We start from the raw sequence: 24,503 nt of genomic DNA, 5'->3' as shown, positions 1-24,503 counted from the left end.
CCCGTACCCAATCAAAACCTCCGTACCTCGCACAATATACCATCTACTTCATCAACTCCACCACTAGGAACTCGTCTCCCACAGCAAACCCATTCATGTTCTGAAGAGCATGCCAGCAGTCCGTGGTCTCCTCGTACTCAATCACGGCATGGTGCCTGTTCAACTCAATGCTGGCAACGAGTCCGAACGGATTGAACAAACTGGTAAGCGTTTCCTGGCTGGTGCCAGAGGGGATATTGGCTGGACTGTTAGTACTAGTTCACTTCAAATCAATAAAATCATACTTACCAACTGATATTTTGGTGTAATCAAAGTTAGCTGGGGCGTTCATTTGATGCTGGGAAGAAAATAGTGGTACGCAATGAGAAAAAAATGAAAATTTGTTGGACAATCACCTACTTCTTTTAAAGATTGTACCAAAATGGTTTCAATTGAAGTTATTTCTCGTTCAAAGTCTTTGAAAGGATTGTCTGCCAGCGATGAATTCTCGTTGGATGCTCCGGTATCTCTGATTGTTGAAAAACTCAGTTCTGTTAACAAGATCTCGGTTAACAGAATTAGACTCACTTACAAAGATTCTAATTCAAAGCAAGTTCCATTAAACACGGATAAATCATTATTTGATAATGGATTTTCATTAAAGGAAAACATTGCTCTTTATGCTAAAGATTTAGGACCTCAATTAGGTTGGAGAACCGTTTATATCATTGAATATTTGGGTCCGTTATTGATCCACCCATTATTCTATTATATTATTGAAAATTATAATCAAGAAAACTATACCCAAACCCAGTATTTGGCTTTTGTAATGGCAACTTTACATTTCTTAAAACGTGAATACGAAACCATTTTTATTCATAAATTTTCAAATGCAACTATGCCATTTTTCAATATATTCAAAAATTCGGGCCATTATTGGATTTTATCAGGTTTTTTATTAGCCTTTTTCATTTTCAAAAATTCAATTAATGACTCTTTTATTTCAAAAATCTTATTTCAAACTAATGATTTTCCATCTTCCATTAACTATACCTTATTTGGTTTATGGGCTTGGGCTGAATTATCAAACTTGAAGTGCCATTTGACCTTGGCTTCTTTGAGATCAAATCCAAGTGATAAGAAATACGTTATTCCTTACGGTTATGGTTTCAATTGGTGTTCTGCTCCAAACTACTTTTTTGAATCGCTTTCTTGGGTGTTTTTCGCCATTTTAGTTGGTAATTGGTCAGCTTGGCTTTTCCTTGCTGTTGGTACTATTCAAATGTATATTTGGGCTATTCAAAGACACAAGAGATATTTAAAACTCTTTGGTGATGATTACAAAAAATTGAAAAGATCAATCATGGTTCCTTTCTTAATTTAATTTATTCTAGTATATAAATTACTTATTCAACTTTAAACAAATACTATTAACACAATGTCTCTCATCAGTTGGATTCTTATATCCTTCTCCTCTAAATATATGTCCTAAATGTCCATCACAATTAGAACATCTCATTTCTTCTCTAACCATCCCAAAACTAGTATCTCGATTAATTATAATACTTCCTGGAATTGCTTCGTAAAAAGCTGGCCATCCACATGCACTATTAAACTTGGTACTGGCTTTATATAAATCTTGATTACATCCAACACATTGATATACTCCAACGTCTGAGGCTGGCGTATCATTATATTCTCCAGAATATGGTGCCTCAGTACCCAGTTGTCTCAATACTCTATATTGTTGAGGCGAAAGTATTGCTCTCCATTCTTCGTCACTTTTAGACATCTTGTTTCTTATGGATTGGACTAATAATGATCTAAATGGTCTAAATGGTCTAACCCCAATTACTCGACGTATCATTGAAAAGAAATATAAATTGATGATTAATAGCAATTTGCCAGTCTTCTCATATAAAAATATTCTGTAGTGCACTTGCAATTTTTAGCAGCTATCAACATCACCATCTACAAGTATACAATTAATGACAATATCTATTGCAAATATATAATGTATGCGTAATAAAATCAATTTTTTCAACCATCAATATGGGAAACTAGTAATACACTTTTAATAGAACGCTTCTAATAGAAAATAATAATAATAAAAAGGAAAAAAATGCAAAAATCATAAAGTCTTAACGCATGAAATAGTTATATTTACCCTTTTGTTCTCTAGTTTTATCTTTAGTCTCAGATTTTAAATCCCATTCAATTTCAATATCAACTTCTCTTGGATTATTTGAATTTGGTCTAGAAGCAATTGAACCTTTAATGACATCACCCTTTTTAACATCTAAAACTTGATCCATATAGAAAACAGTTTGTTTCCAATGAGTATAATGGGCCATTGGACCAGTGGCTAAAGTAACTTTTTCATCACCAGGGAAATCACAATCGAACCAAACAATATAAGCATGACATAAATCATTGTCAATGGCAGTTAATTGAAATTCCCTATGGAAGGTTAATTCTTCTTTAGTGACAGTATTAATATCAAATTCAAAAAATTTATGAGGAGTAGTGATTAAAGATTGATTATCAACAGTATCAACTAATGGTTCAACCATGGCAACTTTAATGAAAGGACTATAATCAAACCCGTAAACATCTTCCCAATAATGGATTTTTTCATCTTTATATTGACCATCTTCAATACCCGCAATATACATTGAACATTTATCTGGTAAAATTAAACCTCCTTTAACAAGGTACTTATCTCTTGCATACAAGACAGTATCCAACATTGATTCATATAAAAGAAAATAACCCATCCATTCACTGACAATGATATCGACAGAATCAACTGGTAATTTAATATCTTCTAATTTCCCTTTGAATAAAGTAATTTTATCTTCAAATCCATTTAATGAAACAATTTCTTTGGCTTTTTCAATAATATTGGACATATCAACAGCATAAACATGTTTAGCACCGGCTTTGGCAGCAAACATAGAAAGAATACCAGTACCACATCCAACATCTAAAACAATTTTATCCTTGAATAAATGCTTGTTCTTGAACATGGCTGATCTATAAGATAATGTACGAGAAGTGTCTTTCAACATCTCTTCATGAATACCAAAATGATCATAGGAAGAAAAATAGTGTTGTTCACTGAAAGCTAAAGAAGCTTTATCGGTGGCAGATTGATTGGAAGACATTACAAACAAGTTATGGGTGTGATTGAAGTAAGAGTATTTGATCGAGATTCTCTTCTAGTTATATGTGAAAAAAAAAGCAAAAAAAAAGAAAATATCAGACTCGCCTGGGATGAGCTTTGATTTTTCCCAGTTTACAAAAAAAAAGATCCCTACACCCATATATAAGAGAGATTGCAAATATCTATTCAGAGTTATGTACTATTTAGTTCAAGCTAAAGACGACTTTTTCACCACTGACTTTGTTTTGTCTCAATAATTCCAAAGCTTCACTGGCAGATTCCAAACCTGGGTTGAGAACTCTAAGATTAGAATGCTTCAATTTGGAGATATATGAAGGTAAGATCTTGACGAATAAATCATTATAGTTTTCAACCAATTGGGTGGAAGACTTGAAAATAGTACCCATAAGATCGATATCTTGACCCCAAATAAGGTAAGCCAAAGTGGTACTATAACTGACTTTTCTATTTTCATCAGTTTTAATTTGCAGAGGTTGAAGACCTAATAAGTTATCAATTGCAACATGAGAAGAATTAGCAGTTGAATCATAAACATGTTGGAAAGAGTATTCGGAAGAAATGGTATCCAAAGCATAAGCAATTGAGTCGCCAGCGAAATCACGGATTTGTCTAGAAACGTCAGTGTCATGGTAATCAAAAACAGCATCGGCACCTAAAGATTTTAAAAAATCATGATTTTTAGGAGAAGCAGTAGTAATAACCTTTAAGCCAAAGACTAATTTAGCAACTTGGATAGCTAAAACCCCAGTGGCAGTAGAACCAGACCAAATCAAAATTGATTTGGTTGAATTTGATTCATCACCAAACTTGATTCCAAGATTAACAAATGACAAAGCCACAGTACATAAACCGAGGGTAACCGAACTGGCACCTTCATAAGTATCGATTAAACTAGTTGGATACGAACCTGGCTTGAGACCTTCATTGGAAAATTTAGAGCCATTCCCGTATTTAATGGTAGAATTTTGTTCAGCAATTACGTACTCAGTGAAAGCACCTTTTGCAGAAGAAACATTTCCTCTAATAAAAGAAGAAACAACGTCTCCTTTGGTAAAGCCTTCGACTTTACTACCAACTTCTTCAACAACCCCACTGACATCAGAACCAACAATGTAGTCGGCTTCAGCAAAAGTAAGATGTTTCCAATCAGTTGGGTTAACGGCAAATGATTTGGCCTTGATCAAAATTTGGTCATCATTGATCTTTGGGTATGGAACACTACCGACCTTGACCAATTCACCTTCAGATTGAAATCCAGTGGAAAGAACTGCTTTGACAGAAGACATTGTATTTGAAAATTAATAAAAAGTAATATTTGTAAGAAAAAGTAGAAAAGAAAAAGTAAGAGCAATAACTAAAATGGTGAAATTTGAATTACTATTTATTTGTCATCAAATCTTAACCCCAGACTTGGATTGTGTCTTTGCGCTTCTTTTACCTTCTTTTTCATTTTCTTCAGTTCTCCTACGTCACAATCCTGCCACTTGTTTCTTGTGATTGGCCAATGTAGTATTATTGGCTTGAACTGGTATTGTTTGTTAGCTGACAAACATTAGGGTTGGATTGCTGTACCAATGGGGTGTCAAAACAAGGTACCGGAAAAACCGACTTTTTACCGTTATTCTGGTACATAAATCCGAACATCTCAACATTTATTCTCTATTTAAATCTAAAAACAAGTTTTTCACCACTAACTTTGTTTTCTCTCAACAAGTCTAAGGCTTCATTGACGCTCTCCAAGCCAGGACCTAGGACTTTTAGGTCTGCGTGCTTTAAATGGGGGAGAAACCCTGGTAATATGTTATTCCAGAATTCCTTGAAGTCTTTGACCATTTCAGGCGAAGCAGTATAGCCGATATGGGGCACATTTCCCTGTTCTATTCCATTCATTAGCAAGTAGACGGAAGAGGAGATGATTCTCACGGTACGGGAATTGTCAAGCTGGAGATCGGAATCCTTTAAGAATAGAATGTTGGTGATCACCGGTTCAAGACTCTTTGCAGTAGAGTCGTAGACCGATTGCCAAGTTTGCTTGGTGCAGACGGTGTCAAACGCAAAAGGGATATCTATCTGACTTAAATTGTTGATTATGTTTTTGTCATGATAATCAAATGCAAGATCAGCACCTAAACTTTTAAGGAAAGCGTGATGCTTGGAAGATGCAGTAGTGATCACTTTCATTCCATATACTCTTTTGGCGATTTGAATGGCAATTATACCAGTGGCCGTTGCTCCACCCCAAATCAAAATAGACTTTCCTTGATCTTTATCAGGTCTGATTTGGAGTACATGATGTAATGCGGTGATTGCAGTACCTAATCCAAGGGTAACCGAGGCAGCAGACTCAAACGAATTGATGTTATTGGACGGAGTTTTGCCAGCCGGCAAAGGCTCTTGGTCGAATGATTCTTTGTTGTACTTGATACTGGTTTCCGGATACGTCACCACGTATTCACTGAATGCTCCTCTGTCTTTGACACTGCTACCTCTTAACATGGACGAAATAAAATCCCCCTTTTCGAATCCACTGACTTCGGAACCAACTTCTTCTACTACTCCAGACACATCGCTTCCGGTAATGTAGTTTTCCCCACCACCGAGCCCTCGAACATGTATTTTCCAATCGACTGGATTAGCTGCAAACGCAACTGATTTGACTAATATTTGACCAGCACTGATTTGTGGACGGGCAATATCAACCACTTTAGTCAAATTACCCAACTCTTCAGACCCGGTAAACACTGCTGCTTTCATTTGATTATGTATGACAAGTGACAGGATTGACTAATCATGTTGAGAAGATCTCTTAAATAGACCTAATCTTCCGGAGTTTCGGTGTTTGAATTTCGGTGTTCGGTGATATTCTGTCTAAAGCGCATAAGGTCTTTGAATCCTATTTAATTAACGTAATATGCATTAAATTAAGGTAATTAAGTATTAAGTGAAAGAGATTTAAAAAAATTTAAATTGAATTGATATTTGCAAGCAGTGATAGAAGGTGAAAAAAAAAAATATCATTAATCATTTCTATTTTGTCTAACTTTATCTTTGATCAAATGGCAAACACCTGATGCGATTATACTGGCACCAGTTATAACCACCAACATCATATTTGAGTATTTATACAATCTAGCCTTGTCAGCTGGCCATCCACTGTATAAGGCATAGGTAGCAGTAACTGAACCCAAGTTACCCAAACCACTGACTAAAGCAGCACTTACTGCAGTACCAACATCTCCATATCTTGGTTGGAAGATTTCAGCTGACCACGACATACAAATTGGAACAGTTGGACCCAAACCAAAACCAGCAATAAGTAAACCAGCATATTTATTCCAAGGACCATGAGCAAAAGTAGTGACAAACATCCCACAAATAATAATTAAACAAGCAAATGAGAAAAAAGCTGCTCTAAATTTCTTAAATTTATCGGCAAAAGGAGTTATGATTAAAATACCTCCTAAATCAAATAACCAAATTGGAGCATAAAGTAAAGAGACTTGAATTGAGGTTAAATTTGGATTATTGGTTTTAATAATGGTAGATCCAAAAACAGCTAAACCGAATCCGGTACCAACAACACCAAAATACATAAGAATCAAAGGCCATATTCTCAAATCAGTGATAATTTCAACAACATCTTTCCAAGTCCATTTAATAAGATGGTAACGTTCTTCAATGTCTTCACGATGTAATTCTTGTTCATCTGCAGATAATGGATGAGTTGGAGTGAAAATTAAACTATATAATTTTAAAAATTTATTGGAAGATTTAGAATAATCTCGAGTAGTCTTAAAAGGTCTATCAGGAAGCCACCACAACAAACTAATACCACAAGCAATAGTGATGACCCCATAAACTAAATACATCCATTGCCAACCAGTATAACCTCTGACCCCATCCATTTTTTGGAAACCAGCACTGACTAAACCGGCAACTGCAGCAGATATTTGAGCAGCAGTAAAATAATACCCAATTCTTCTGGTCAGTCTTTCATTCGGATACCATAACGAAATATAATAACTCATACCTGGCCAAGTTCCTGCACCAACCATACCCGAAATAAATCTAATAGCAATAAGACCTTTATTGTTATCCAAAACATGATAACATGTGTAAACTATTCCAACAGTGATAACAATTCTTGCTAACCATGACTGTGGACTAACTTTAGTCATGATTAAATTCATAGGAACATCAAAAATAATATAACCAACATAATATAATGCAGAAGCAGTAGAGGTGTCTTTTGAAGTTAACTTCAATGCCTGAGCCAAAGAATGACCAGCTTCACTATTCATAGTCAAGGTCAAACCATAACAGTTAGAACCAAATGAGGTTAAAAAGTACATACACCATAAAGCAGGGATGATTCTGAAATCAAGTTTCCTGTAAATTTTATTCAACTTCTTACCATCATTTGAAATTTCTAAGTCTGATTCATTACTAAAGTCAGGATCAACATTGGTATAAGTATCGTGTTGTGATTCTTGTAACTTGGAGTTACCGGACCTTGCATCCTCGTTAGACATAACAGTAGCCATCTATATTCTTAACAATAAATTTTACGAAGATATAAGCGAAGGAAAGATTTAAAGCCTATTATATAATTAGAGGATGCAACTAATTTTTCTCCTTGACTCAGAGTCACCGGAGGTAGTGCGTGCGGCAGAACAAACGATTTACAGTTTAGCGCAATTGTTTACAGTTAACAGTTAAGTCAATTTGAGTCATCTTCAATAGAGGGAAAATGTACGGAGGTTTATATGATTACCACTTCAATGCAGAGTTTGTCAATTCAGCAAATTCAACCGATTGATCCACACAGAAACTATGGGTTATTGCATGGCCGGTTTCATTATCGATGCTGCCAAGCTGGAAATCGACGTTCCTATTATTTCTGTCATGGTAGTTGGTTAATATGTAATCTCTTGTATTATCATGAACCCAATGGTCGGTTAAGGCAAAGAAACACCATATTTTGACGGTTTGGCTTAAATTTTTGAAAAACCAGTCATTGACGTCTTCATGCTTATGAATACATTCTATCTCTTCCTTTGCGAGAGTGAATGCTTGTCTTATGATTTGATTTGACAGAAATAATTTAAATGTTGCTGATTTTGAATTTTCCCAACTTTCAATTGCGGCTTTGGTATCAAGAACTGGTTTGGAAATTATGATATGACCAATAATCATACGAGCTAGGACAGTGGGCAAAAAAAATCTGAATACACTGATAAGGAAAAGTAAGAGTTGAATTGGCAAAATTGAAAAAAGTTTGGTAAATTTTTGACCGGATGATGATTTACCGATATCAACAATTGTTGGGCAAATCAATCCAATGAATTTAATTGTGATTTTACCATTCAAAGACTCGTCATCAATTAGACGTTTTGAAATTCTTTGAACCATGTAGGAACCAACAGAATGAGCCAAGAAGAATAACTCAATGTTTCTGCCATCGTAACGGCCTTCATTGACGTGATCTTTTACAATTTCATACTTGTGTTTAATTTGGTATTCCAAGTCATAAAATTTGAATGGATCCAGATCCTTTTCAAAATCATCTGTAGTTTGAAATCCAGCTTGGGATATTGCTAATATTTCCAAGTTTGGATTTTGATTTTGAATCAAATCAAGATAGGTGGTATAGTAATCGAGAAGCCCCGGATTTCCTGGAATGAAAATTAATAATTGATCGCTTTTTGTATCATTAGTCTTTGGTAACTTCTTGTACACACTAGTACTTGGGTATCTTTTATCGGTTTCCATGATTATTCAGAAGGACTTTACAATGATAAAGCAGTGAGAAGATGATATTTTATTTTGTGCAGCCAAAGATCCGTAACTACACCTAAACTACAGCTTAAAGCTAATTTTTATTAACTAAATAGCTTTAAAGCTTATAAGCTAATTGCTATTGGGGAACTGAAAGGGGGATTTGGAAATGTTGTTTTTTAACTTTGAATTCCTTACTCAGTTCATCAGAATCATGAATATCGTGTTCATAATAATGTAAAACCCCTGATTTATGTAAGGCAATTACTGTTTGAGTTCTTGTACCATAATACGAACCAACAAAAGAACTTTTCAAAGGCTTGGAAACACCAGTTTTCAAAGGAGGTATGAAGATGGATTTTCGTAATTCCAAAAATTTATCTTCAAGAGTTTGTGCTTTGTCAGCCGCTTCAGCATCAAAAGTATTATAACTTAAGATATCATCAAAACAATGTTGAATTAATTCATCATGAGTATAATTTTCAACAATTGATTTGGAAACTAATTCTTCTAATCTAGATTTACCGATATCTACTTTTTGCCAAGGTTTATAAAAAAGTGAATTAGATAATCCAAAAGTAGTTTGATAAGCAACGTCTTCATGAGATTTTAATTCTTCATCGGTGGGACATGCTCCTGCCAACATACTATCATGAACCCTACCTCTATCACCACGATTACTCAATATATTTAAATGATTAATTTTTCCAGTATTATGATTTATATCTAATTTACCATATAATAATGAAAACCCTCCAATTTTACGAAGACTTACTTTAGTATCACGAATACTCTTCTTTGCTAGCTCATTTTCTAAATTCTGATACCAATCTTCATCGGATGAAATAGATGAAAGATAATCCAATGGGAGTATTCCTCTTGATATCTCACCAAGTTCAGCTATTGACTTGTTAGTATTATATTTTGAGTAAACCAAAGGGGAAAGTACATACGAGTATTATCCTCTTCTCTGTAATTGACTAGAACTGCAATTTTGCCACTAGTAGTAACACCGATCCAAGTTCCGTGTTCAGTTCTTGCTAGATCTAAAGGAGCCAAAATTTGAGTGCCATTTTCTAGAGTTCTGAAATGGGCTCCTTTAGTTGGTCTGGCGTAATACTCATCTCTATTTGATAGTAAGAGAAACGGATAGTCAGGGTGCTCGGTCGTCGATATAAGAATACACATTTTCTGTTTTATTAAAAGATAGATTGTGATAATTCTTCTATACATGTAAATATATATATATACATGATTTTTTGTTTTGAGATTGTGTGGGGTATAAAATAATCTGCTAACAAAACTACAATTACTTTATTAATATATGTTAGACGACCACATTGACATTATGTTCCAATATACATTCTTCGTTATTGTTGGGATCCACTTGATTATTCAATGGGGGGTTATCCCCGGCTTTTGAATTCGAATCATCCCAGATATAGTTTTTATCAGGAATTAATTTTTCAATCGCTTGTTCGTCACTATCATAATTAACAAATTCAAAAGATTCTGGAATATTTGATAACGTATCATTATTTAGTTCCGTGGGCATTATATTTAATTGTGGTTCAAGAATTTCGTTAACAATATAAGGGTCATTTTCATAAGAAAGGGCATCATAAATTTGTAAAGATTTATCATAAATAGGAACATTTTGATTAACACCATGGAATGATGTAACAGAATGATTTATAAAATTTTCTTCATAACCATCATCAAAATCATCATAAACATTTTTGTCAATTGATGTTTTAGGGAAAATTTTATTAGTAAAATTTGATAATTTAATCGAAGAAGAGCCAAGTTTTAAACCATTAAGAATTTGTTTTTTTGATTTATTTTCTTCTTTATCTTGATAAATACTCGTATTTTGGAAATAAGGTAAAGAACAAAGAGTGTTAACGTCAGCTCTTAAATCTGGATTCCAAGTAAGACAAGCTTTAATAACATCTTTTAATCCAGGATAATAATTTTCTGGAAGAATGTCATTAATCAGACTGCCAATACAAAAGGGTAAATGTAAACCAAGTTTTGAAGCTAGGGTTTGGGCTTCATCCCAATAACCACCAAGAGGGATTTTATAAGAATTATGTGAGGAGATGATTTTATTTGGCATTGAAGGATTACCTAAAATTCTTAATATTAAATATAATTGTTCTAATTCATTTTCGCCGGGGAAGAGTGGTTTAAAATTAGCTAATTCAACTGCCACTGTACCAAAAGCCCAAATATCAAAAGGTTTCCCATACCATTTTTTTCTTAATAAAACTTCTGGAGATCTATACCATCTAGTGGCAATATAAGCGGTATAGGGTTTAAAATTATGAATACTTCTAGATAAACCGAAGTCAGCAAGCTTAATTATATAACGATCCTTCTTTCTATTTGGAGGAATTGAATCATTTGAGCCAAAATATAACAGGGTGGGGATAACCAAGATATTTTCTGGTTTTACATCTCTATGGAAAAATTCGTGATTATGAATATGAAGAATTGCACCTAATAATTGAGTCAAGATACTTTTCAAAGTTTGTGGAGAAAAATGATCATTATTTCTTTGCTTAACAAGATTGAAAAGATTCGAATTCATTGATTCCATTACAATATGTAATTGGAAATTATTATTATCAATAAAGATATCGTAAATTTGAACTAAACCTGGATGTGAAGGTATTGAATGAATAAATTGAATTTCTTTAACTTTATAATAATCAGTCAAGTTAGGTAATCGTTTATTCATAGTTTTAATTGCAACCAAACTATCAAGATGGCAATATGATTCTTTTAAAGGACTTAACATTGTACTTTCACATTTAGCATCTTTTCTCAATAAATTATCCTGATCCTTTCTGTATCTTGCCAAAACCACCGAGCCAAAGCTGCCGCTACCAAGCTTTGAAATGACTTGATAGTTTTCTGGAAATGATTTAATATTTATTGAAGGTTTTTGCGAGATTTGTGTTTGAATATGGTTGCTTGAGTAAGGTTTAGTATAAGTATTCTCCTGGTTGAGTTCCATCTTGTACCTGGGGAGTGGAAAATAAGTGAAGAAGACGTGGATTGGCTCTTCTTTATAAGTGGTATAAGGATGCAACCTATCACATTTGAGGTTGTAAATGTGTTAACCACAAACAAAATTAAAAAAAGTGAGATTTTGCAGCTAACGCTATTACAGGATTGTATTACAGTAAGTATTACAGTAAGTATTACAGTAAGTATTACAGTAAGTATTACAGTAAGTATTACAGTAAGTATTACAGTAAGTATTACAGTAGGTATTACAGTAGGTATTACAGTAGGTATTACAGTAGGTATTACAGTAGGCCTCACAGTAGGTATTACAGTAGGTATTACAGTAGGCATTATAGTAAGTATAGCAAGTATTACAATAGTACAGTATGACTAGTGCAGTATGTATTAGGGAATGGGTAAAGTAAGTAATACAGTAATCAATACAGTAAGTTCGATGATATGGTAACCGAACTAGTCTACAGGTGATGAAATATCAAATGTATTTGAAGGAGTAACCGAAAAAACTAATATATCGAAAGAACTTTTAAATCCAATGAAAAGAGGAACAAGATAAACCTATAATGAAGCGCTCGGTTCGCTATAATACTCCATGCAAGCACGATAATCTTTATAGGTGAACGAAGCTAAGAAACAATAAGAACCATCACAGCCCTTTGAGTTGGCACAATCTGGAACGTATGGACTGAATCTTTTCTTATAGTTATTATATGTTTGAGCAATTTCGGTAGAAGAATTAACTTTATTTGCAACTTTATGCCAGAAAGTAGCATTCAAAGGAGATTCATCGGGCCAATTAACAACGTTATAGGCTTCTCTTGCACTATATTCGAATTCCCAAATGGGTTCTTCGGAATCATTAACAAAAGTATCATTTAATTTGAAATAATAATTATAGGAGTTCATGATTGAATGGGTTTTAGTATCAACAGAGTAATATCTCCAAGAAGGATTATTTTCAGTCAAAGGAGTAACGGCTTGGGAAATCCAGGCAATGTTTTGAGCATTTTCTTCAGTTTTATTAGAAACTTCACCATCGTATAAAACATTGAATTGATCTAAATGAGTATGACCAAAGAAAATACCAGCAATGGTATAAGGAGAAAATCGCTGAATGATTTGTTTGAAAACTTCAGCAGGGACTGGTAAAGCTTCTTGAACTAAAGGAATATGAGCAATAATCCAAACTCTTTGATCTATTGCTTCACTAGCAACTAATTCATCAATTAAAAATTGAAATTGTCCAAATGAATCAATATCGGTTGCATTCCAATAGTTATATAAGTTCGATAAATAATAAGCATTTGAATTTAATGCAATTACTTTTAAATTCTGGGTAGTTGTTACCGAATATCCAGTGTAATGTTCTTTTGCGTATTTAGCAGTCGATTCATTTAACCATCCGTAATCTTGCCACATTTCTCCCATTAATTTAGCATTCCAATCCATTAAGTTTTTGAATCCAGATTTTTCTTGTGCTAATTGGGCATAAGGGTAAGTATCATGATTTCCCAAAACTGGATAAACTGGTAAATCTTTCAAAGTTGATTTCATATCTCTGAAAATTAATTCTTCACTTTTAGCTGCTTTTTCAAATCCAATATATGCTTGTTCATCATGATCGACTAGATCTCCAGTGAAAATTGAAAAATTAAAATTCAAACCTAATTCTTCTTGATATTGAACAATTGATTTTAATGAGCTGTTTATCAATACTTCGGGAGCATCGCATAAATAGGATCCAAATTCGGTGGCTGGTTGCCAAATTGATGTATTTGATAATACATTCTCAACCGGGGTTTGATCTTTATGATAATTCAATTCATCGTCGTAAAAACCATTATAAAAACTTAAATTTGATAATTGTTCTTGAGTGAAATTGGAATTTTTTGTATAATTATAACCTTTCGGTGGTTGTAATTTATTATAATTATGATTAGTACAACACATATATTGGGAGCAATTGGCCTCGGATCCAATTTGATAATCCATTTCAATATGGAAGTCACTCACATGCAATACATTATAAGTTTCATTACTTGGTTCTGGTGCAATGTAATGTTTTGGTTGTTTGGCCGGCCATTTATCACTCAAGTCTATCTTAGGAGTTGCTGGAATTTCACAAGTTTTTTCAATGTATGAACAGTATAACTGTCCATCGTATCCCGATGGGTCCATTAAATATAACATATTAGCAAAATCTGATCCGTAAGTATTATTTTCAACAGTATTTCTACCGTAATGAATTCTACATTCAATTTCATCGTCAATCTTATTATCAATACACCATTTAATGAACACCGGATGAATCAATTTTGGCTTCAACAAAGCCAAATCATGTCCAACTTCCAATCTTCTAATACATCTATTACACTGAGTGGCATTGGTTCCATTATACTTTGTAATTTGAGTTAATTCTTTGACAAAACTATCAATCAATTGTTGTTCATCTTGATTGTACTGAAGTGATTGGTATAACGATTGAACATCGACATCAGGAGTCCGTGGAAGACTAACAGCACTCACTAACTGTCCAATTAGCAATATCAGTAAACTGATAAATGTAAATTTCATTCTTATCTACTAAAACTTACATTTATTTCAATCAAAACGTTCAATTAACTGATTTATATTTGAACATCAACCACGTTTCCAGTCTGTCCTCGATGCCTCAATCTATAAAATTAGATGGATATACGATATTGTTCAAAGCTAAATGAAACTACTCCTTTTCCATGTGGTTTTACCAAAACGTCAAATGTTTATCATTGACTTTGTGAAAATTGCAACCGGCACGTGCAACGCTTTTGCAATCAATTTCCGCTTTGTCCACCGTTTTCCGTCATTTTCATTTTGCAACTACATTATTGGTGTATTGGCGTATTCATGTATTGATGTATTTATGTATTTTCTTACACGCCAATGTAATCGCTGTTGGCTTCGAGATCACTCCCGGAAGTTTCGTCTTCTGATTCGGATTCGAGATGAATCATGAATTCTTCATTTGGTTGAACTTTTTCTTGTGTTGGCTGATCTATATAAAAGTCATACTTGTTTTCAAGTTTCCCTCGAACAAATAATAGCGAAGGATCGACAGTGTAACTGTTAATCACCTGCTTTTCACGCTCATCATCGCTTTCTATCAATATCTCTTCGTCCTTCTGTTCTCGCTGGTATTTATTACCTGGAAGTGTCATCAACTCTTGGGTTCTTAAAGTATATGGATGACTTAAAAAACAAGATTTCCCTCTAGGGCATTTACCAGTCTCCTCAAAATCTGGACATTGTAGTAAATGTAAAAATGGACATTTATCCCCTCGTATACACCATCCTGCAATTGCAAATGGTCGACAGGTCCATATTTCAGTATTTGAATCTTCATAACCCTTAGGTGTGGTATGCTTGTATCGACATTGACTATTGGAACATTTCTTCTCTAAATAATACTTACACAATGGAGTATTGAACTCATTGCTAGAATGTGATAGTAAACATTGCTTATTAAAACATTTCCCATTTAAAAATGGTATACAAAGCCTTATACGTTCTCGTTCATGTTTGTAATTACATGCATTTCCTTTATGACATATACCTAAAAATTTGGAAAATTTTTGATTCCAAAATTTCCCCTTGATTAGTATCATTTACTCGTTTACTCATAGATCTCCGTTTATACTCACCTGTCCTGCTAAAATATCGACAATAGTCTGTGTCACCCCTATAGATTAAAATGAAAGTATCATTGTTAGTATCCTTCTCCCACTTCTTCTAAAAATAAACTAAAACAAAAGGCCCACGTACCGTGCTCGACGAGAACTATGCTTCAATGACCCACTGGGTCTTACGGAATAATGTTTCCCATTCCAATCTACTGATGTCTTACGGAACGGTATCGATAATGGTATCAACTTATTTCCTCCCTTCGCCATTGCAAATATTCCGTCATCTATTTTGATTCGATCACAATCATCAAATTTAGTTTGGTTCTTAGATACCCGAAATCTTGCAATATCAAGCTGTCTTTGTAGCTTGAGCTTAGCCTTCAATTCGGCAGCCCTTTCCGCATACTTGGCCTTATCTTGCTGATAGATATTAGAATTAACCAAACTCATACCTCCTTTTGATACTTCGGATATATATTGAATATTCTGTTCAGAGTCCATTTCATTCTCATTACCACTTTCTTCATCTCCTTTACTCTTGATTTCGTTATTGAAAAAAACAGTCATATTCCGATACTTATTCACTCCTCGTTTCCCTCCACGAAATCCTCCTCTCAGCGATGAACCTCTGAACCCACCACGAAACCCTCCTCGATTGGCACTATACGATGCCGGAATCGGTTTGTTTGAGGCTTGATTCATTTGTTTGGCATTTATAGCCTTCTTGAGTGCAGCTATCTCCGCGTACTTCGCCTTTAGCTCAGGAGGATCCTCGTTTGATGACATCTTATTCCTTAAAACTAGTTGGTATTTGCAAAGCTTTGATATAGTTTTTTTTTGTCTAATCATCATTTTTTTTGACTGCTTTTTTTTTTCAATGATTTTTTTTTTTTTCAATTTGCACATACTTGCATTAGTCATTTACTACACCTTCTACAATTCACAATGTCATATACCAAACTTAAAAGCTATGCTGTTCCGGCAGTGGCAGAAATCCTACCTTTGGACAATGACTCCTGTCAAGAGATGATTTCATATACATTGACATTGCCAAATAACGAGATTCAATCACATTTTCTAAACTTATTAGGGGAAAGTGAAGCTACTTTTAACTTCATTGCAACCTTCATGGAGCTTAAAAGCCAAGGGGATGAACAAGCCTCTAAGAAATCAGAAAAAACAGAGAAATCAGCTGCTAAACGCATCAGCAAGAAAGAAAACCCTCAGTCTATAATACCTTCAAACCCTAAAGTAAAAACCCCGGCATGGCAATCACCCGAAGAATCAAAACCTCCTAAACAACTGAAAGGCAGATTGGATCACAATAAGTCAGCCACGACCTCAGAACTCATTGATCTAAAGCCTTCAAATCAATTGACCACTCAACAAGCGAAGAAATCCAAAAAGAAAAATTTGGATAGTCTCAAAGATATTGAATGGGCATTAAATGAATTAGAGGTTTCGGCGCAGGAATATGACTTGGATAGTTCGAATTATATCAAACGCTCGTGTAACTGCATGGCAACAAGACATCCATTATTTGAAGTTGCACCTAACTGTTTGAACTGTGGTAAGATCATCTGCTCAAAAGAAGGCCTTCAACCTTGTTCTTTCTGTGGTAAAGATTTATTGTCTTTCAAAGATAAAGAAGAGATAATCAAGATCCTTAAAGCTGAAAAGGAAAACTTGGATGTGAAGCAAGATAATATTAGAAACAAAAGTATTCAAGAACAAGAAGGACCATCAAAAGAGAAGGCAAAGAAAATTAAGATTAGTGTCAAGCCAGGTGAAAACCTTTGGCAAGCTCAAGATAGAGCTTTAAAGAAAGCAGATGAAGAAAAGAAAAAACTACAAGAACTTATAGAAAAACGAGAAAAAGAGCAAAAGGAAATTGAAGAACAAGAAATTGAATTAAAACAATATGAAAAGACCAAAAATGTTGATCCTGAACTATTGAAGGCACAAGAGCGTTTAGAAACTTTACTTAATTTTCAGGCTACTGGTGCAGAAAGAACTAAGATCATTGACCGAGCTTCTGATTATGAGATGCCTAGTTCGAATAATCAAATCAGCTGGTTGAGCCCAGCTGAACGTGCTTTACGTCTTAAGAAACAACAGAAACAACTTCGTAAATATGAGGATGAAGTAAAATCTAGAAGTGGAAGGGGTAAAAAAGTGGTTGAAATGGTTATTAAAGATGGTAAAGTAAATATGGTTGAAAGAACGATAAATACAGCAGATGATCCAGAAAATGATAAGGAAATGGAATCATTAAAGAATGAAATAAAAGAATCAAAACTACAATCAGAAGCAAATCTATCAAGGAATGTCTGGGATTATAAAAATGATAACAAATGGGAGAAACCAGTTTATATACCATCCAGTTCTAGAAAAGAGACTTCCAATGAGTTACCTTCTAAAATGAATGCTAGAGTCCAACTTTATGGAACTGATGATGAAAATGAATTGGTTAGTGCTTTACCTTGTTAAATATGCATATATAGATTAATTAACGTTTTCTCATACGACTTTTAAAACGCTTACTTCTCGGATCATTGATTTTAAGCCTTTGGTAATTATTACTTATTGGTTTGGACTTTCCTGGTCCCTCTACTGGACGTTTTTTCAATTGTAATTCAATCTCTTCATCGGAATTCAATTCCTCTTCTGAAACTTCATTTTCATCGATGTAATCTATATATTGTTTGAGGTTCTGTTCATCCAATTTTTTGATTTCTTCATGAATGTTTTTATTGAGGAAAGAATCTTCTCCAGTATTATCGTTTCTTGGTTTGATCTTCCATCTTCTAGTAGTTCTCTTTTGGGTTAATGCTTTCTTCTTTGGACGCGGTTGGTCAGCGGGTGTTTCTTCATGTTCCAGTTGCTCTTGTTCCTCAACAACTTCGTTTTCCTCTATATCTTCCATTTGAATATGTTTGTATTCATTATATATATCAGAAAGTTTCTTTCCTACTCCAAAAGACATAAATCTATGGGGTTTCAAAGGAGACGGTGAAACGGAGAAATTGATCAGAGAAGACTTGCTCGGAGTAGAGGGATTAGCATTTGATGCAAATGGAGATGACTTTATAGTGACAGCCGGTACTGGACTCTTTTCTTCTTTATGTGTGAAATCGAATTTTCGGTTGTTTTTAGATAAATAAGATGGTGTTTCTAGGGTTCTTGGTTCAATACTCGATTTTGGAGTAGCGATAGGCGAGCTTTCATTGGCGATGGAATGAAGTTTTGATGTGAGCCCCTTTACGGGTGTTTGCTTTTTAGATGGGGTCAAATCCAGGAATTGAAGGCGTTTTACTCCAGATTTTGTTGGAGTCTTGAAATTTTCAGATTTTGGTTTCAATGGGGATCTGGATATTTCAGGTAATGCAATTTTAGGTTTAAGAGGAGATGATTCGGGAGGTGTCAAGCTAATATCGAAAATAGATAGAATCTTACCATTTGCTTGAGGTGTTGGGCCCAATTCTGCATTAAGTGACAAGGAATCTCCCGGGGTATTTTTAAATTGATTTGCTTCCTCTTCGTCCGAGAAAGACTCAGTGATTTTGATATCAATATGTTTCACACCTTCAGCTTTTTTCTCCTCCTTCTCCTTTTTACTTCGACTATTGTGTGGAACTGTGGTTTTCTTTTTGGCATCTCTGTATGCTTGATATAGTTTATGGATTTCAGGTAGATTCTTTATATCGGTTTTTGTCGGTAGGTGATTGTGTTTTTGTTGAAACTCATGTTCCCACTGCTTGATTGACAGCTTTATTTGGTGAATTGATTCTTCTTTCCCCATGCCTTACTAACTTTCATTCAATCTTGTCAGTAAAGCTCTGAAAATATGAAAGAGAAGAGAGAAATAAAAAAAAAAAAATTTGAAAAAAACAAAAAAAAAAATCTACGCGTAGCGTGTTTGTAGCGCAAAATGTATTTATATTTGATATATACATAGAATCACTTGAGCTTATTGATATATACATAGAATCACTTGAGCTTATTAATCAAGTCAGATACTTTGGGGTATACTGAGGAGCTGTTCTCTTGGAGAGTGGAAAGGATTTTGTCCATGGCTTTGATGAAAGCAACTTTTTCGTCAGAGGTGTTAAATTCCGAGCCGTTCTTTGCAAAATCACCAATGAAAGAACCAGTAATTGAAGAATTTGAATCCCAGTATTTATTTAAAAAGTTCACCATTTGTGATTTGTCATTACGGGCAGCCAAATAAACAACCAAACGTACCCAATTTTCAATTGCAGGAGATTTGATTGAAGCACTAGGAGAATCGTGTCTAAAAATTTTGAAGGCAGATTCCCAGTGGCTCCAAAATTTATCCCAGTTAGCAGCGTTCCCGTAGGTGAAAAGGACCAATTCATTAAATCTTGAAGTTGGTATGCAATCCTTATTTTGGTGTTGTATAATTGTCAAAACGTCTCTTGATCTATTACTTGCTAAAACTATCGAAGGATCTGAAGAGTATGTAGGTATTTGAATTTGATCTTGGATGATGCGGTCGATAAGTTCGGAACCTATATAATTGTTTTGAGGAACAAAAGTTAATCTCCATAAAAGAGGAACTATCTCAGGTCTACTAGACAAGTTGAATTTCAGATTTGAGAAGCGATACAACTTAGCAATAAAATTCGATACTTTATCAAACAATTGATCTGATTGTTCTTTTGAAACATCTTTGAATTCGGGAGAGTCGATTAATAATTTGATATATTGTATGACATCGTTGACTCTTTCTTCTTCCAAATCATTACTTAAGGAGATGCTTAACGAGCGGTATTTATCTAAGATGGTATCGGTAATTTGATCCACAGAAACTATTTCAGGGGAAATCAAATGAATCAGCTTGTATAAGTCCCGCCTTATATTATAGTCGTTCAATTTGTCTGCGTTAAATCCTTTATTGAAATCACTTATAGTCTTGTGGATACTTTCAACGGTTAATAAATCGACTTTTTCTGATCTAAATGAATCATACAAGTTAGTGGTTGAATAATTTCTGGCAAATGGAGTCATAGTGTGGAATCTTCTGATACCAATGAAAATATCATCCGAATCATTAACCTCCTTCTGTTGTTTGGTATATTTTGGGAGATCTTCTGGTTTACACCATAAGCTTTCTAAATTGAGCTCTTCTCTTCTTTCTTCTGTTAACATATGAATATGGACGTTATCGATTAAAGTGTCACACATGACCCAACTATTAGCAGCCTTACCATAATCATTCATAGTAGCCGGTGGACCTCTTCTGGCTCTTTTCAACATACGACGACGTTGTACTGCAGTTTGGGCACTTCCAACCATACCTTCAACATCAGGTAAGATATCATGGTTATGTTTGATGTTTAATCGAAGCTCGCTGGCAGCTTTGAAAATATGTTTCTCAGATTTCCCAGTACATATTATTATATATTCTGCTGGTTGCTTAGAATTGTGGAAATCATGTTCTTCATCAAGTTTGGTTAAATCAAACAAATGGATGTTTTCCATACCATATTCATGTCCTAAAAGATTCAAAAAAATATCAACTGATTTTGGTGCATTTTCAGGAACCTCTGGAAGATCTATCTGTTTCACTTCGTTCAATTCAGATGATAATTTATCGTCACGAAGGTACCAAGGTATGGCTGCCTCCTGCTCTTCAGATTTGGTTTCTATGCTGCTGCCATTTAAAAACTCGGCTTTTTCAATTGAGGAGTAGCCTCTAACACATGTCCTAGTCAATCCTCTGATTAAAAGAGGGCTTCTCCTTAGAATACCCCTATAAGAATTCAACATGATGCCTTGAAAGAGTAAAAGATCTCTATTGGAAAATGCTTCTTGACGTTTTTCTTTTGAAGCAACGAAGAAAGTGCGACAATGTCGTGATGGTTTTTTTTTTTTTTTTTTTTTTTTTTTTTTTTAAAGCTCATCTTGCAACCTTTAGTCTGATTCTTTACGTTTATTACTGATTACAGGACTTTTACCACTGATACAAGAATAAAATGGCCAAGTTAGTACATAATGTGCAGAAGAAGCAGCACAGGGAGCGTTCCCAAACTCAAGATAGAGCCAAGTTTGGTCTTTTGGAGAAGAAGAAAGACTATAAGTTGAGAGCAGCCGATTATCATAAAAAACAAGCAGCATTAAAAGCATTAAAACAAAAGGCGTCAGCTTATAATCCGGATGAATATTATCATGCTATGACCAGAAAGAGAACTGATGATAGGGGGATACTTATAGCGGACCGTGGGAACGAAGCACTCTCTACCGAACAAGTGAAGTTGTTAAAATCACAAGATGCCAATTACATAAGAACAATGAGATTAAATGAGTTACTGAAGATTGAAAAACAAAAGCAGGAGTTAGATTTCCAATCAAAGGGGAAGCATACTGTATTTGTGGATTCAGAAGAGGCATTAGAAGATTTTACACCAGAAAAATATTTTAAAACTGATAAGAGTATGCTAGAAAGAAGAGAGAATAGGTTAAGACTCGATCAACTTGAAAGAAATGAAAAATTGATAAAGCAAGATTTATTTGAAGATCAAGAAGAAAGAGATAAGAAAGATGTTGAAAAATTAAATCAATATAAAACATTGAAAAGTAGATTAGAAAGAGAAGATAAATTACGCCAAGTTGAATCTCAAATGGAAACTACCAAAGAATTAATGAAGAAAGGAAATAAGAAAAAATTGGTAGATTCAAATGGATCAGTTCATTTTAAATGGAAAAACCAAAGAAAACGTTAAGTCTATAAAAAGCATCTATGTATATTAATAAAATCATTCATCATTATTTAAACTTCTATTAAGATATTCCACAAATATAGGTAAAATTCTATCAACATCCACACTTCTCATTCTATTTAAACTTATAAAAGTTCTTCTTATTCTTTGCAATTGAGCAATACTCACGGAAGTCAGAGGCATTTCAACAAATAATTTCTCATCTTTATCAATTAGAACTTGTCCACCTATTGAAGTAAGTTGTTGATGTTGCACTATTTTACTAACAACCGATTGTGTTTGTTTATCGAGTTCTTGAAGGTAATTATTACCGGATGTAGGTTTGACTAACGTTGCTGCGTTAGGTGGAGGGGCCCTTTTCAATACAAGAGCATTCCAAATCTCATTTATTGGTAATGATTCTTGTTCGTAGTCAGAAACAACAGTGAATAATGGTGAATCCCATCTAGTATCATTATTTGGTTCTTCATATCTCATGGCCAATTGATTTATAAGTTCTTCATCCCATGCGTTGGTGGGTTTATTCCATTCGACACATTTTTCAACCGGATTCATTACATGAACCACACAATGGGGTGTCACAACTCCTTTGGCTTCACAAAATAATTGATATCTAAAACCTTTAATATACGATAATGAATCTAAAATAACGAACTTCGAACGAGACAAGTCTCTTTTAACCGCAGACATCTGACTTCCTCTGGCATGTTTCTCAAGATTTGAATCTTTATAAGTATCGTGGGGAATACCTAATGTTTCATCAGAATGATATACTATTGAATAATTATAACCTGGAGACTTTGTTTCTTTAGCTTCTTCAATCTTCTCCTGTAAAAGTTTCTCCAATTTCTTTGCCCAAGTAGTCTTCCCAGAACTTGGAAGACCGGAAAATGTAATAAGTGGCATTCTTTAAGCACTTGTCTAATTGCAGTTAAAATAAAAATCAGAAAAGATCAACTTGATGAGTTCTTCATTTTTTTTCCTACTCGCTTTTTCAAAAATTTTCAAGATTTTGATGCTTTACAACTCGACTAGATCACCAGAAGATGTCGTTCATACCGAGAAGAATATTCCCAGAATATTTACTTACGTTATCTAATTTCAAAGGCCATCACCAAAAAGCATTAACGAGACTAGGGCATTTGGCTCCGCAAATCGATTTGGTTATTGAAGTGAGGGATTCAAGAGCTCCATTATCCACCACAAATGTTTTATTTGACAAAGTATTAGCCAGAAAGGAAAGAGTTGTTCTATATAGTAAAAAAGATCTTTCGATAATAAAGAATTCAATGCTAAAGAAATGGCATGAGTCTCAAAATCAACAATACATGTTTATTGATTCCCGTAGTGCTAATGATGCTCAAAGAGTTATTGATTTAGTCAAAAAAAGATATGAAAATTTGCCTTTACCTCCACCGTTAGGACTAAGATTAATGATTATAGGAATGCCTAATGTGGGTAAATCAACATTGGTGAATACTTTGAGAGATGTAGGGTATAGTTCTAAACAAAATACTATATCTAGTAAAAAGAAGAAGGTTGCAAAGACCGGTGGTCAACCCGGGGTCACAAGAAATACGAGTGAAATCATTAGATTGAGTGAAAGTCCAGATATACTTGTTTACGATACTCCCGGAGTCTTTTTACCGACTGTTAAAGATAGTGAAACGATGTTGGCGTTAAGTTTAGTTGGATGTGTTCATACATCTTTTGTTGATCCGGTAATTCAAGCAGATTATTTATTGTACTTGTTAAATCTCCAAGATCCTACTGGATCAAAATATTCAGAATACATGTCACATCCTACAAATGATATTCATGAGTTATTATATAACATTGCTAAAACCAGAAATACTTTAAAGAATGATAAATATGATGAGTTGGGTGTTGCTACTCATTGGACTAATCTTTGGAAGCAAGGGAAAAGTAAAAAATATAAAGGATTATTCGATTTAGGGGCAATTCTTGATTTGAATGGAGAAGAATTAAAGAAGATGTTTAAAGAAGAACGGGAAAGAGTCAACAATACTAGTGTTGGTACTAGACTTAATGATAGATTGGGTGATGATAATGATACTAATAGAAAACGAACTGCAAAAGATCGAGAATATGATCTTAGAA

General features: G+C 34.2%; 19 protein-coding genes across 19 annotated transcripts; 4 read left to right on the top strand and 15 right to left on the bottom strand.

Annotated features, from left to right (window-relative positions):
• Window positions 1–43: 43 nt before the first annotated feature.
• On the bottom strand, window positions 44–241 carry HYPBUDRAFT_103788 (RNA recognition motif domain-containing protein; the record flags this gene model as incomplete). The annotated part of the gene is made up of 1 exon (XM_020218295.1): window positions 44–241. A coding segment is annotated over one exon (198 nt), but the record flags the coding sequence as incomplete, so codon positions are not given.
• A 180-nt stretch (window positions 242–421) lies between these two features.
• HYPBUDRAFT_102515 (trans-2-enoyl-CoA reductase (NADPH)) lies at window positions 422–1,363 on the top strand (the record flags this gene model as incomplete). The annotated part of the gene is made up of 1 exon (XM_020218203.1): window positions 422–1,363. One exon carries the CDS (start codon window positions 422–424, stop codon window positions 1,361–1,363), a length of 942 nt encoding a protein of 313 aa, XP_020078337.1.
• Window positions 1,358–1,847, bottom strand: HYPBUDRAFT_151109 (peptide-methionine (R)-S-oxide reductase). The gene has a single exon (XM_020220332.1). It carries the CDS (start codon window positions 1,769–1,771, stop codon window positions 1,382–1,384), a length of 390 nt encoding a protein of 129 aa, XP_020078336.1. The 5' UTR covers window positions 1,772–1,847; the 3' UTR covers window positions 1,358–1,381.
• Window positions 1,848–2,117: 270 nt separating this feature from the next.
• On the bottom strand, window positions 2,118–3,192 carry HMT1 (protein-arginine omega-N methyltransferase; the record flags this gene model as incomplete). Its single annotated transcript, XM_020220331.1, has 1 exon — window positions 2,118–3,192. The coding sequence occupies exon 1, from the start codon at window positions 3,144–3,146 to the stop codon at window positions 2,121–2,123; it is 1,026 nt and encodes a 341-aa protein (XP_020078335.1). The 5' UTR covers window positions 3,147–3,192.
• A 119-nt stretch (window positions 3,193–3,311) lies between these two features.
• On the bottom strand, window positions 3,312–4,660 carry HYPBUDRAFT_151107 (zinc-binding alcohol dehydrogenase family protein). The gene has a single exon (XM_020220330.1). It carries the CDS (start codon window positions 4,450–4,452, stop codon window positions 3,349–3,351), a length of 1,104 nt encoding a protein of 367 aa, XP_020078334.1. The 5' UTR covers window positions 4,453–4,660; the 3' UTR covers window positions 3,312–3,348.
• A 165-nt stretch (window positions 4,661–4,825) lies between these two features.
• Window positions 4,826–5,920, bottom strand: HYPBUDRAFT_145701 (zinc-binding alcohol dehydrogenase family protein; the record flags this gene model as incomplete). Its single annotated transcript, XM_020219917.1, has 1 exon — window positions 4,826–5,920. One exon carries the CDS (start codon window positions 5,918–5,920, stop codon window positions 4,826–4,828), a length of 1,095 nt encoding a protein of 364 aa, XP_020078333.1.
• Window positions 5,921–6,183: 263 nt separating this feature from the next.
• HYPBUDRAFT_154364 (uncharacterized protein) lies at window positions 6,184–7,710 on the bottom strand (the record flags this gene model as incomplete). The annotated part of the gene is made up of 2 exons (XM_020222026.1): window positions 6,184–7,575; window positions 7,630–7,710. The coding sequence occupies 2 exons, from the start codon at window positions 7,708–7,710 to the stop codon at window positions 6,184–6,186; spliced, it is 1,473 nt and encodes a 490-aa protein (XP_020078332.1).
• A 226-nt stretch (window positions 7,711–7,936) lies between these two features.
• Window positions 7,937–8,938, bottom strand: HYPBUDRAFT_102869 (uncharacterized protein; the record flags this gene model as incomplete). The annotated part of the gene is made up of 1 exon (XM_020218230.1): window positions 7,937–8,938. The coding sequence occupies one exon, from the start codon at window positions 8,936–8,938 to the stop codon at window positions 7,937–7,939; it is 1,002 nt and encodes a 333-aa protein (XP_020078331.1).
• A 145-nt stretch (window positions 8,939–9,083) lies between these two features.
• HYPBUDRAFT_101975 (uncharacterized protein) lies at window positions 9,084–10,132 on the bottom strand (the record flags this gene model as incomplete). Its single annotated transcript, XM_020218168.1, has 2 exons — window positions 9,084–9,844; window positions 9,898–10,132. The coding sequence occupies 2 exons, from the start codon at window positions 10,130–10,132 to the stop codon at window positions 9,084–9,086; spliced, it is 996 nt and encodes a 331-aa protein (XP_020078330.1).
• A 270-nt stretch (window positions 10,133–10,402) lies between these two features.
• On the bottom strand, window positions 10,403–12,176 carry IME2 (protein kinase; the record flags this gene model as incomplete). The annotated part of the gene is made up of 2 exons (XM_020222430.1): window positions 10,629–12,176; window positions 10,403–10,456 (listed from the first exon to the last, which is right to left on the bottom strand). Exons 1-2 carry the CDS (start codon window positions 11,964–11,966, stop codon window positions 10,403–10,405), a joined length of 1,392 nt encoding a protein of 463 aa, XP_020078329.1. The 5' UTR covers window positions 11,967–12,176.
• Window positions 12,177–12,535: 359 nt separating this feature from the next.
• On the bottom strand, window positions 12,536–14,551 carry HYPBUDRAFT_101397 (acid sphingomyelinase family protein; the record flags this gene model as incomplete). The annotated part of the gene is made up of 1 exon (XM_020218122.1): window positions 12,536–14,551. One exon carries the CDS (start codon window positions 14,549–14,551, stop codon window positions 12,536–12,538), a length of 2,016 nt encoding a protein of 671 aa, XP_020078328.1.
• A 386-nt stretch (window positions 14,552–14,937) lies between these two features.
• HYPBUDRAFT_98235 (uncharacterized protein) lies at window positions 14,938–15,591 on the bottom strand (the record flags this gene model as incomplete). Its single annotated transcript, XM_020224010.1, has 1 exon — window positions 14,938–15,591. A coding segment is annotated over one exon (654 nt), but the record flags the coding sequence as incomplete, so codon positions are not given.
• Window positions 15,592–15,756: 165 nt separating this feature from the next.
• On the bottom strand, window positions 15,757–16,425 carry HYPBUDRAFT_101332 (uncharacterized protein; the record flags this gene model as incomplete). The annotated part of the gene is made up of 1 exon (XM_020218115.1): window positions 15,757–16,425. One exon carries the CDS (start codon window positions 16,423–16,425, stop codon window positions 15,757–15,759), a length of 669 nt encoding a protein of 222 aa, XP_020078326.1.
• A 144-nt stretch (window positions 16,426–16,569) lies between these two features.
• Window positions 16,570–18,012, top strand: HYPBUDRAFT_115959 (uncharacterized protein; the record flags this gene model as incomplete). Its single annotated transcript, XM_020219156.1, has 1 exon — window positions 16,570–18,012. A coding segment is annotated over exon 1 (1,428 nt), but the record flags the coding sequence as incomplete, so codon positions are not given.
• Window positions 18,013–18,159: 147 nt separating this feature from the next.
• Window positions 18,160–19,468, bottom strand: HYPBUDRAFT_8666 (uncharacterized protein; the record flags this gene model as incomplete). The annotated part of the gene is made up of 2 exons (XM_020223787.1): window positions 18,237–19,468; window positions 18,160–18,178 (listed from the first exon to the last, which is right to left on the bottom strand). Exons 1-2 carry the CDS (start codon window positions 19,439–19,441, stop codon window positions 18,160–18,162), a joined length of 1,224 nt encoding a protein of 407 aa, XP_020078324.1. The 5' UTR covers window positions 19,442–19,468.
• A 203-nt stretch (window positions 19,469–19,671) lies between these two features.
• On the bottom strand, window positions 19,672–21,288 carry HYPBUDRAFT_94965 (uncharacterized protein; the record flags this gene model as incomplete). The annotated part of the gene is made up of 1 exon (XM_020223931.1): window positions 19,672–21,288. A coding segment is annotated over one exon (1,617 nt), but the record flags the coding sequence as incomplete, so codon positions are not given.
• A 350-nt stretch (window positions 21,289–21,638) lies between these two features.
• Window positions 21,639–22,385, top strand: HYPBUDRAFT_3255 (rRNA-processing protein; the record flags this gene model as incomplete). The annotated part of the gene is made up of 1 exon (XM_020223339.1): window positions 21,639–22,385. One exon carries the CDS (start codon window positions 21,639–21,641, stop codon window positions 22,383–22,385), a length of 747 nt encoding a protein of 248 aa, XP_020078322.1.
• A 33-nt stretch (window positions 22,386–22,418) lies between these two features.
• Window positions 22,419–23,288, bottom strand: KTI12 (Kti12p; the record flags this gene model as incomplete). The annotated part of the gene is made up of 1 exon (XM_020218140.1): window positions 22,419–23,288. The coding sequence occupies one exon, from the start codon at window positions 23,286–23,288 to the stop codon at window positions 22,419–22,421; it is 870 nt and encodes a 289-aa protein (XP_020078321.1).
• Window positions 23,289–23,428: 140 nt separating this feature from the next.
• Window positions 23,429–24,447, top strand: MTG1 (putative GTPase; the record flags this gene model as incomplete). The annotated part of the gene is made up of 2 exons (XM_020223338.1): window positions 23,429–24,400; window positions 24,439–24,447. The coding sequence occupies 2 exons, from the start codon at window positions 23,429–23,431 to the stop codon at window positions 24,445–24,447; spliced, it is 981 nt and encodes a 326-aa protein (XP_020078320.1).
• Between the last annotated feature and the right edge of the window lie 56 nt (window positions 24,448–24,503).

The sequence above is a fragment of the Hyphopichia burtonii genome (assembly GCF_001661395.1).
Source record: "Hyphopichia burtonii NRRL Y-1933 unplaced genomic scaffold HYPBUscaffold_1, whole genome shotgun sequence".
In the NCBI taxonomy this organism is placed as follows: Eukaryota; Fungi; Ascomycota; class Pichiomycetes; order Serinales; family Debaryomycetaceae; genus Hyphopichia; species Hyphopichia burtonii.
Note: the sequence above shows the minus strand (reverse complement) of the source record. Positions and strands in the feature narration are given on the sequence as shown.

Bases quoted from the DNA above. Each gene is read 5' to 3' on its own strand.
- HYPBUDRAFT_151109 (XM_020220332.1), bottom strand. From the start codon at position 1,771: ATGTCTAAAAGTGACGAAGAATGGAGAGCAATACTTTCGCCTCAACAA.
- HYPBUDRAFT_151107 (XM_020220330.1), bottom strand. From the start codon at position 4,452: ATGTCTTCTGTCAAAGCAGTTCTTTCCACTGGATTTCAATCTGAAGGT.